The sequence below is a fragment of the Ammospiza caudacuta genome, chromosome 27, assembly GCF_027887145.1.
Source record: "Ammospiza caudacuta isolate bAmmCau1 chromosome 27, bAmmCau1.pri, whole genome shotgun sequence".
Classification (NCBI taxonomy): domain Eukaryota; kingdom Metazoa; phylum Chordata; class Aves; order Passeriformes; family Passerellidae; genus Ammospiza; species Ammospiza caudacuta.
In genome coordinates this window covers 7418301-7428927 of record NC_080619.1, presented here as the reverse complement: position 1 = coordinate 7428927, position 10627 = coordinate 7418301, and the positions used below count along the sequence as shown (strand labels likewise).

The following is a 10627-nucleotide window of genomic DNA, read 5'->3' as shown; positions in this document are numbered from 1 at the left end:
CCTGCTCTGAATATTCTATAATTTTAACATTTCCAACATAATCCTGAGCCTCCTTTTCCTCATCCCAAAAAACTCTGGAATCTCAGCCTGGCCCATCCTGCGATTTCTTTCAACCCAAGCCCAAAAATTCTGATTTTTTGAGCACCCCTCAAGCATTCCACCCACGATTTTCCCTTTATCCCAATCCCTGAAAATCCATGCAGGGGCAGGAATTCACTCAGCCTGAACTCCCTTTTTTCCAAGGATTTCCCCCCTTTTTCCTTTTATCTTTTGTGTTTAAGAAATTCTGGCCTTTGTATCCTGAAGATTTGGGATTGTCCCGGTATCAGATTCGGGATTTCCTTCCTTCCCTTGTCCGTGGAGATCCTTGGACTTGAACTTTGAAAGGATTAAATTCCCATTTAATGGAAATTAAATTCCAATAAATTCTATTTAAATTCCATTTAAATTCCAGTGTCCAATGTCTGCTGCCTCTTGCCCAGTGCCCAGTGCCCAGTGACCACTTTGCTGTGGCCAGTACCCAGTACCTGGTGCCCAACACCTCCTGCCTGGTGTCCAGTCCCCAGTGTCCACTGCCCACTGCCCTGTGCCCTGTGCCCATTGCCAGGTCTCTGGTGTCCTGTGCCCGGTGCCCTGTGCCCGTTGCCAGGTCTCTGGTGTCCTGTGTCCTGTGCCCGTTGCCCTGTGCCCGTTGCCAGGTCTCTGGTGCCCTGTGCCCGGTGCCTGGTGCCCTGTGCCCGTTGCCAGGTCTCTGGTGTCCTGTGTCCTGTGCCCGGTGCCTGTGCCCGTTGCCAGGTCTCTGGTGTCCTGTGCCCTGTGCCCGGTGTCCTGTGCCCGGTGCCCGGAGCCCTGTGCCCGTTGCCAGGTCTCTGGTGTCCTGTGCCCTGTGCCCGGTGTCCTGTGCCCGTTGCCAGGTCTCTGGTGTCCTGTGCCCGGTGCTCTGTGCCCATTGCCAGGTCTCTGGTGTCCTGTGCCCGGTGCCCTGTGCCCTGTGCCCGGTGCCCTGTGCCCATTGCCAGGTCTCTGGTGTCCTGTGCCCTGTGCCCGGTGCCCTGTGCCCGTTGCCAGGTCTCTGGTGTCCTGTGCCCAGTGCCCTGTGCCCTGTGCCCGGTGCCCTGTGCCCGTTGCCAGGTCTCTGGTGTCCTGTGCCCGGTGTCCTGTGCCCGTTGCCCGGTCCCCGGTGCCCGCTGTGCACGGGGCGGGCCCGGGGCGGGGGCGGGCAGGAAGCGCCCGCAGCCCCTCGGGCTCGGAGCCGCATCCGGCCCGGGGCTGCGGGGGCGCAGGAAACGGGGAGGGGAACGGGGAGAGGGGGGAGTGGAGCAGGGAGGAGGGTGGAGAGAGGAGCAGCCCCGAGCAGTGGAGGGACACAGGGGAACCTCCAAGAGGCACATCTGGATCCTCAGCCATCCATCCCTCCATCATCCATCCATCCATCCATCCATCCATCCATCCATCCATCCATCCCTCCATCATCCATCCATCCATCCATCCATCCATCCATCCATCCATGGATCCCATCCCTCCTCTCTCAGGACAAGTTGGAGATTTGGGATTCTCCAGTCTGGCAAGTAGAAGCTCCAAGGACACCCCGGAGCCTTTCCAGGGCCTCAAGGAGCTCCAGGAGAGCTGGAGAGGGGACAGGACACAGGGATGGAGGGACAGGACACAGGGAATGGCTTCCACTCCCGCAGGGCAGGGGTGGATGGAATTTTGGGCAGGAATTCCTGGCTGGGAATTTCAAAAGCAGCTGTGGCTGCTCCATCCCTGGAAGTGTCCCAGGCCAGGTGTGACAGGGTTTAGGCCATCCTGGGACATGGGGAGGTGGCCCTGCCATGGCGGGGATGGCACTGGAGGGAATTTCAGGTCCTGTCCTATCCAAACCGTCCAGGATCCTTCAGTTCCTCAGATCCAGAAAATTCCTAACTCGGAGCCCCCCCAAAGCCCCAGCAGGAGGGGACAGGGTGGGGACAAGGTGGGACAGATTTTGGATGAGTTGGAATTTTCCACTCCCCTCAGTTGTTCATTAGGAATTCTGGGGCTGTGACCCGGAAATTAGTAATTGCTGAGTGATTAGCTGATTAATTAATTAATTAATCATGACTAGGCCTTTGGCAGACAAAAAGCAGCCAAATTCTGGCATCTTCGAGGTTTCCCCCCAAAAATATGTGGAAGAAGTCACTGGCACTGCTCCAGCATGGATCAGAACAAACTAATGAGTCATTAACGAGTAATTAATGAGTGACACCAATCAGTTCAGCCCTGACTCACATCTATCCCGAGGCTGAAATATATTTTGGGGCTTTGCATGTCCCAGGAATGGGAAGTTTTGATGAAACTACCCAAAATGGATGTGAAGGGGTTTGGGATGGGTTTGAGGATTTCCCACGGGTGCTAAAACCAGCTCTAATTAAGCTTCACATTAATTTCATTAGTGGATAAATTGAAACCATCAGTCCCGAGCAGGGTGTGGAGCAGCTGTGGCCCTGTTCTGCAGATTTTTGGGGTGATTTCCTAATTTAGACAAACCCCTGCTCTCCCCTTCCTCCGCTCCGCCCTGCCTTGGTGACAGCGGCAACACCAAAATAGCGACGGGACCTGAAACTGAAACTGAGATTAGCAGCACCAAAGCTCGGCTTAGAGGGATCTGTGAAGGGTCCGCTCTGCCAGGATGGATTTGGGGGTTTTGGGGGCATTTTCTCCTTTTCTGCTGCTGGCTTATGGTGTTGGGGTGGGGGCATTCTCCCCCGCGAGGGTTCTGTCACTTCAGTAACCTCAGTGTCTTCGCCAAATTTTAAAACAAATAAATTTATTTCTTTCATTTCCTTCCCAAATAAAGGATGTGAAGTGGCAAATCCCTGAATCCTGGGACAGGGAATGTTTATTTATGGGGCTGCACCTGCAGGAAAGGAGTAGAGAGAAATTATCCTGAAATATTTTGAATATTTATTTATGGGATTACACTTTCAGGGAATGAGTGAAGTGGAATAATCCTGAAATATTGGGAAAAATTTTGTTTGAGATTGGACCTGCAGATCCCAAAATCTGTGTCCTGACACCTTTGGGATATCCCAGGAAACTCCCCTTGCCTTGGACCCAGAAGAAAACCCAGGAGCAGTTTCCTGGCCACATTCCTCTTTCTCTTGGGAATAAATTTTGAGGATAAATTCTAATTTATCGGGAATTAGAAATTCCCCGGGAATTCCATTCCAGCCCCTCGGGCCGGAGGATTCCCCCGAGACCCGGGGAGCGCCTCTGGGCAGGCAGCCAGGGACCTCTGCTGGGAGAAGCTTAAAAATGCCCTTTTTTTCCCCAAAATCGCGGCCGGGCAGGCGGTGGGAGGGAGCCCTGCGGAGGGCGCCAGCAGCTCGGGTGTCCCCACAGCCCCCCGGGGCACTGGGACGGTGTCCCTCGGTGTCCTCCGGTCCCTGGGGTCTGCAGGGCAAGGGAGGAACCTCCCGGAACTGGGAATAACCCCAGGAGACTGAGCTTTTCCAACAGCTCATCCCAGTGGGATCCCCATCCTAGAGCTCATCCAGTGGGATCCCCATCCTAGAGCTCATCCCACTGGGATCCCAATCCTAGAGCTGATCCCAGTGGGATCCCCATCCTAGAGCTCATGCCACTGGGATCCCCATCCTAGAGCTCATCCCACTGGGATCCCCATCCTAGAGCTCATCCCACTGGGATCCCAATCCTAGAGCTGATCCCAGTGGGATCCCAATCCTAGAGCTGATCCCACTGGCATCCTGCAGCTCATCCCTTTGGGATCATCATTCCACAGCTCATCCCAGATTCCCATTCCCCACTGCATCCCAATGGGATTCCCATCCTGGAGCTTACCTCAGTGGGATCCTGCAGCTCATCCCATGAGGATCATCATTCCTGCACCTCATCCTTCTGGGATCATCATTCCCGCAGCTCATCCAGGATTCCCACTCCTCACCACATCCCGTTGGGATTCCCAGCCTGGAGCTCATCCCAATGGGATTCTGCAGCTCTTGCCTTTGCCATCATCATTCTCCAGCTCATCCCGATCCCTCCCTGCATCCCAGATTGGAGCTGGGAATTCCCTCAAAAAAAGGGAAATTTTTAATTAAAAAAAAAAAAAAAAAAAAGAATTTTTAACCCAGAGCAATGGGAATTTTTAATTCAAACATGGGAATTTTAAACTCAAAGAAATGGGAATTTTTATTCCAAAGGAATGAGAATTTTTTACCCCAAAGAAATGGGAATGTCCACTCCAGAGGAGAAAAGTTGGGGTTTTCCATTATTTTTCCCATCTTTGTTTTGCTTTCCTCCAACCCCAACCAAAAATGAACACAAGAATGGATTTTATGACCAAAAAAATCCAATTTTTTGCTCCTTTCTCCCACTTAATGAAAATTCCCCTCCCTTTGGCTCTCCTGGAAGTGAAATTTTACCCCCAAACCACCCCAGATTTGCTGATTTTCAGCCCAAACCAAACGATTCCAGGCCAAAAATTGTATTTTCTTTTATTTTTAAATTTATACTTCTTTTATTCTGTTTATTTCCACTGCCACTCCATCCCCCTCACTCTATCTCATTGAAAGTTTATTTTTTTTATTCTTTGGTAGCTTAAATTCCCTTAAACACTTCAAAACCAAAGCAAGAATTATCATAATTAACATCAGGATGATAATTCTTATTTTAATGATTATTGTTTGGGCAATTCTGCTGCTCCAGGGGCCTTTTTAATGAAAACTTTGAGGTATTTTGAATTTTTTTTCTCAGCCCCTCAAATACTTACAGAACATTTACAGAGAATTTATTGAGATTTACAGAATATTTACAAATATTCAGAAATATTCACAATTATTTACATCCGAACCCCATACACGAACAGAGAAATGAACAAAATCTCTGCCCAAAATGTGAATTTTTAATATAAAAAGTGAATTTTTAGCCGTATTTACTGGGATAAAAATCTGGGCCACTCCCCCCGCAATTCCCGAGGTGATTTTATCCCTTGGAAAAATATTCCTGAGTTTTTTTGGGGGGAAGCTGCGGGGTGTGAAGGTTGCTGGATTTAAATATTTATATTTATATATTTATATTTATACTCATATAGGATTCTTAATATAGTTATATTATTTGTAATATATATTTATATGATTTTTATAGGATTATAAATATAAATATAAATATTCATTCCCAGCGTGCGTCCCGGAATTTGCTTTCCAACCCCACCCTCAAATAATTTTAAATTCCTTTTTTTTTAAATAGAAAATACATTTTTAACCCCACCCGGAATTCCATGGGAATTCCATGGAAAACCTCCCATAAAATCTTCTTTTCTCGCCACGTTTTCAGGTTGTTTGGGGGATTTTTTGGGGGGAATAACTGCTCCAAAATCCCAATATTTTGCCGAGGGAATTTCCCGCTACTCTGCTCAGCGGGACGGGGCGAAATAAACAACCAAAAAAACCCTATTTAACCCAAAAAACCCACTAAAACCCCAAATTAAACAAACACCCCTTTTAGCACCAATTCGCCACTTCCAGAGAAAACGGCGCCCAGCAGATCCTAAATATTCCTGGCCTTTAAAATCCCTTTCCCCCCGCCGGCCCTTTCGCCCTTATTTTCCTTATATTTTAAGGCGCTGATGAAATTTAAAAATGAAATTAAAAATAGGAATAAATCCAGCAGGCCGCGTGTGGAGATTTTCCTTTCAATCCTTCCCTTTTCCCTCGCAGCGATTTTTAATTTTGAAAATTTTTTGTTTTGTTTTTTGGTTTTGGGCCTAAATTTTGCAGAGAAAAGTAAGAATTTTCCCAGCGGGACCCCCGGAGAGAGCCGGGAAATTTTTTTCCTCCTGAAAAAAAAAAAAAAAAAAAAAAAACAGCCCAAGAAAAACAAAACAAAACAAAGAACCCCAAAATAGCTTTGATTTTGGGGGGTTTTTAAAGTTTCCAAAGCAGAGATTTGTGGGCCTTGATGGACTGAAAATTCCATCGGGAATTTCCAAAGGTTTGGAAAAGTTCAAGCAGGGGAGGGAGGGAAATTCCAGCGAGGATCAAATCCTTTCATTCCCGATTTTCCCGGATTTTCTTCCCGGGATTCAAACCTTTTCCAGGGATGATTATCACACAAATTCCTCGCATTTTTCCCATTTTCCACCACTTTTTAAAAAGATTCTTTAGATTTCCATGGAGCAGCTTCAAGTTACCCCCTCTCCACCTCTCCCGCTTTCTCCTGACCTCTCGAAATTCCCGATTTTTTTTTAAAGTTGGCGTTTCCTCCCTGCCCCTCCACCACAAAAACCCCGCTGGAAAACCGGGATTTTCCGGATTTTCCAAATTTTCCCCAGGATCTACTCGGCCCTGAAAGGAACGGGAATTTTCTCTTTCCTGCATGGAATTTTTATTGTTTTAATCCAATTTTTATGGAGGAAAAAGGAGAAATGAGGTCTGGGGTTTGGGACTTTTTTTTTTTTTTTTTTTTTTTTTGTAGTAGGGTCGGGAGGTGAGGGCGGCGGGAGCTCCTTCCCAGTTTTCCCAGCTCATTCCCAGTTCTCCCAGCAGCCGTTTCATCCCTAAATCCCTTTCCTGGGAATCACTCCCTCGTTTCCAGCGGCGCGCGGAGTTTTTGGGAAATTGTTTGGGTTCCATCGCGCGCTTTAACCTCACCCTAAAACTCCTCCCAAACCCAACATCCCGCAGCTCACGCGGCCCAAATCGACCCCAATCAGCTCCAAATTAGCCCCAAATCGGACCCAAATCGTCCCGCAATCAGGCCAAAATCAGCCCCAAATGAGCCCCAAGTCGCACCCAAACCAGCCCCATATCAGCTCCAAATCGGGCCCAAATCAGCTCCAAATAGGCCCCAAATCAGACCCAAATACGCCCCAAATCGAGCCAAAATCAGCTCCAAATCGCCCCAAATCAGCCCCGAATCCCCGCGCGGCTCCTCCGGGCAGCCCCTTCCCCACGCGGGGCTGGGCTGACCCCGCTCCCATCCCAGGCACCTCCCGCAATCCTGGGGTTTTTCCTGCGCTGCTCAGGGATCCTCCAGGCTGGCGCAGCCGCGGAATTTGAGGCTGGGGGGCACGGGGATGGCGCTGCCCCCCAGGTGCCACCGCCACAGCGGGTGCGTCTTGGACAGCGCCCAGGAGTTTTTGCCACCCAGCGACGAGGCCGGGCACAGGTCCCCGTCCTCGCCCACCACCAGCGAGGGCGTGCAGGGGAAGTTGCCCATCAGGCTGAAGGAATTCCGAGGCGGGCTGGCTTTGCAGGGAGCGTTTCCCTTCCTGGAATTCCTCCGGGGAGTTTTTGGCGGCCTGGCTTTGGAGGGGCCGCGCTGCCTCTCGCTGACCCTGGCCAGGCGCCGCCGTTTGGCGTTGCCGTCCTGGCGGCCCCGCAGCGCCGCGGGGCTCTCGGTTCCTCCGCGGGACTGGAAGCGCAGCTCCGCTCCCCTCCAGGGCTCCGGGCTGCCCCGGCCGTGCCGCAAACTTTTCCCGTCCACGTTGAATCCCTTGGCGTAGCACCACAGCTTGGACTGGCGGATCAAGCGGTCGAACTGCTCCGGCCGGGGCTCGCCGAGGGCAGCGGGGCTCGCCCGCAGCTCCGGGGCCGGTTCGGGGGAAGGCGCCGGCCCCGGGGAGGCTCCGCCGGGCCGCTCTAACGAGGAGCTTTTGTTCGAGGCATCTTTGTGCAAATCCTTCCCTCCGGCGTCCCCAAAGCCGCGCTCCTTTTGTGGCGGGGCCCCCCCGGGGGTGCGGGTGCTGCTGCTTTTCGGGGAGGGAGGAGGCGACGAGGAGGAGGAGGAAGAGGAGGAGGAGGAGGCAGGGGAGGCCTCGTGCCTCGCGTACAGCCCCGGCTGAGTCCCCGGCCCTGCGGCCGCGCTCAAACTTTCCAAAGTTGACGCTCGCAGGGTGCGGGCCCAGAGGTGCTGCGAGAGGAAGAGGAGCTCGGGGTCGGGGCGCAGCGCTTTGCTCGGGGGGGGCTCCGCCGGCCGCTCCTCCCCGAGCGGCTCCCGGGGGGGCTGGAAGCGGGGCAGGGCCGCCTGCCGGTACCGCGTGCTCTGCACCGAGTCCCCGCTGCACAGCGAGCTGCTCTCCGACTCCGAGGAGCTGCCCTCCTCGCTGCTGCACGAGCTGTCCCCTTCCTCCTCCTCCTCCTCTTCCTCCTCCTCCTCCTCCGAGGAGTCGCTGGAGGTGGCGGGGCTGGACGCGGCGAGGTCCAGGCTGGAGTCCGAGTCGCTGGAGTAGCCGGCGGACGTTCCCTGGCGCTTGGAGGCGGGGAAGCCGCGGCACCGGCCCTTCCTGGCGGCCGCGGGCCCCGCTCCGTGCGGGAGCAGCCCCCGGGGCCAGCCCGGGCCCCGCCGGTGCCGGCCCGCGGGCACCGGGAGAGCGCAGGGGTGCACGGCCGCGGGGCCCAGCAGCGCCAGGTCCCGGGGGGAGCCGTCCACGACCCCCCCAAAGAGCCCCCCCCGGGCGGGCTGCAGCTGCTGCGGGCTAGGGGGCGGCACGGCCCGGCCGGGGGCACCGCAGCAGCCGCCGGCTCGGCAGGGCGGGGGCCGCGGGCAGGGGAAGAACTCCCCGGGGCCCGGCAGCAGCAGCTGCTCCCTTCTCCTGCTCTTCCTCCTCCTCTTCCTCCGGCGGAGGCTCTTGCAGGAGGTGCAGAGAGCCTCCAGGTCAGCCTTGGAGATGAGCGAGCACTTCACGGCGCGCGTGGGCACCGAGTTGATGGCCTTGAGGGTCCGCAGCTCGGCCAGGTCGCAGCGGCGGCTCTTGATCTTTAAGGTTTCCATTTTCTTGCTGATGGTGGTCCTGGGGATGTCCTTGAACAGGTCGCTGAGCACCTGGGCCAGCGCGAACATCTGGGTGCCGTTGATCTGTAAGTAGCCCAAGTTGATGCCTTCGATCTGTTGGTAGCCAGCGTGGAAATGGCCCGGCCGGGCTTGCACGTTGTAGTCCATGGTGGCCGGAACGATCCCCAAGGTCCCCTCGCAGGTCAGGAACATTTTTGCGAGGTTGTTTTTTTTTTGTTGTTTTTTACTTTGTCCCTTTCAAAGAGGGGCAGGGAAAATCAGGACATTTGTGTTTCCACTCGCTGATCACACACATCCCTCCAGAGAGGGGCCAGAGGGGGAGGGGGAGGTGAAAAAAAAACAGGGAAAAGAGGGGAAAAAAACCCAAAAAAACCCCCAAAAAATCCGATCTAGCTTTCAAATGCTCCGGCTGGGGACTGGCAACAACTCCCGACCACCCAATTCCTGCTCCAGGGCTCGGCTCCTCGTCTGCCCCCTCCCCGGCGAGGAAAAAAAAGAGAAAAAAATCAAGAAGTCAAACATCTCTCATCGCCCGGGCCAGCCCCGCACCCACCTCCGCCCCCCAAATAATCCCCTTTTTTGGGGCGGGGGGGGATCGGTGTAAATCAACCGAGAGCTGGAGCGGACAAAGCTCGGGGGGCGCGGGGGGGTCCCGCGTTCCCTCCGGGCGCACCCCCGCGACCGTCCCCGGCTCCATCGGGTGTCCCCAAACCCCAAATTTCCCCCGCGCCCCCTCCCAAACCCCGTGCACACAATGGGGACCCCCCCGCACCGCTGTTCCCCCCTCGAAAAACCCCAAATGAAAACCCCAAATCACCGAGGTTCCGAGGTGGCGGCAGCGCGGGCGCCTCCGCTTTGTTTCCGCGGTTTAAATGGATTTTTCGATGGTTTTTTGGGTTGGTTGAAGAGGTCGCTGCGCCTTCCCAAATGTGGATTCCTCTGGGATGGGTGTGTGGAGGAATATTTTTAATAAAGCACGAAAAATGTTCCTTCTAGGCGGCTTGTTCGAAGTCATCGCCTCGGCCACAATTCATCCTGCAGCTTATTAATTAATTGCTAATTAATTGTATTTATTAGCTGGCGTCCACAGTAACAGCGGTGGAGAAAAAGAGAGTTAGGAGAGAGTTGTATTCTTCTTTTTTTTCCCTTTTTTGTATTTTACTCCCACATCGTCTTTATTCACTTCGTGTCCTTTTTTTCCGTTCGAATTCTTTGTTAAAAGGAAAAAAGGTAAAAAGGAAAAAAAAAAAAAAAAAAAAAAAGGAGAAAAAAAAAAAAAGAAAAAAAAAAAGGAAAAAAAAAGGAAAATAAAAATTTGGAAAGAAATACCCCAAAAAGGAAAAAAAAAAAAAAAAAAAAAAGAAAAATAAAATTAGGGAGGGGAAAATAAATTTTCAAAATGGGAAATAATAGAGGGAAAAAACAGGTAATTCTCTCTCACACCTCGGAGCTGCTAAACTTTATTTCCAACTTTAAATCCCAAGGTTCCTTTGGTGTTTAGCAACTCTCCCGCGGTGCTTTCCCCCCCCTCTCAAAAAAAAAAAAAAAAAAACAAACAAACAAAAAACCAAAACAAAAAATCCCGAAAAGAAAAGAAACCCAAACAAAAATCCCTGCAACAACCCCAGGCTGCAGATTCCTCTTTGCAAAAGGGGTGAAAATGAGAAAAAATAATAAAAAAGATCCAATTTTAAGCGCTGGGCTCCATTGTGGCGGGTCCCTCTGAACCTGAGGCCGCTGGAGCGGGTCTGAGCTCCTGCTCAGGAGGCGAATTTTGGGGAAACTGTTCCCAGGGAAACCTTCCTGGGGGCAGGGAAGCGGCGGCTCCGCTCCCTCC

General features: G+C 52.6%; 1 protein-coding gene across 1 annotated transcript; it reads right to left on the bottom strand.

The window, feature by feature from the left end:
* Positions 1 to 6223: 6223 nt before the first annotated feature.
* EPOP (elongin BC and polycomb repressive complex 2 associated protein) lies at positions 6224 to 8982 on the bottom strand. The gene has a single exon (XM_058820561.1). The coding sequence runs from the start codon at positions 8980 to 8982 to the stop codon at positions 7018 to 7020; it is 1965 nt and encodes a 654-aa protein (XP_058676544.1). The 3' UTR covers positions 6224 to 7017.
* Between the last annotated feature and the right edge of the window lie 1645 nt (positions 8983 to 10627).

Excerpts from the sequence above, each read along its gene's own strand:
- EPOP (XM_058820561.1), bottom strand. The coding sequence starts at position 8,982 with ATGTTCCTGACCTGCGAGGGGACCTTGGGGATCGTTCCGGCCACCATG.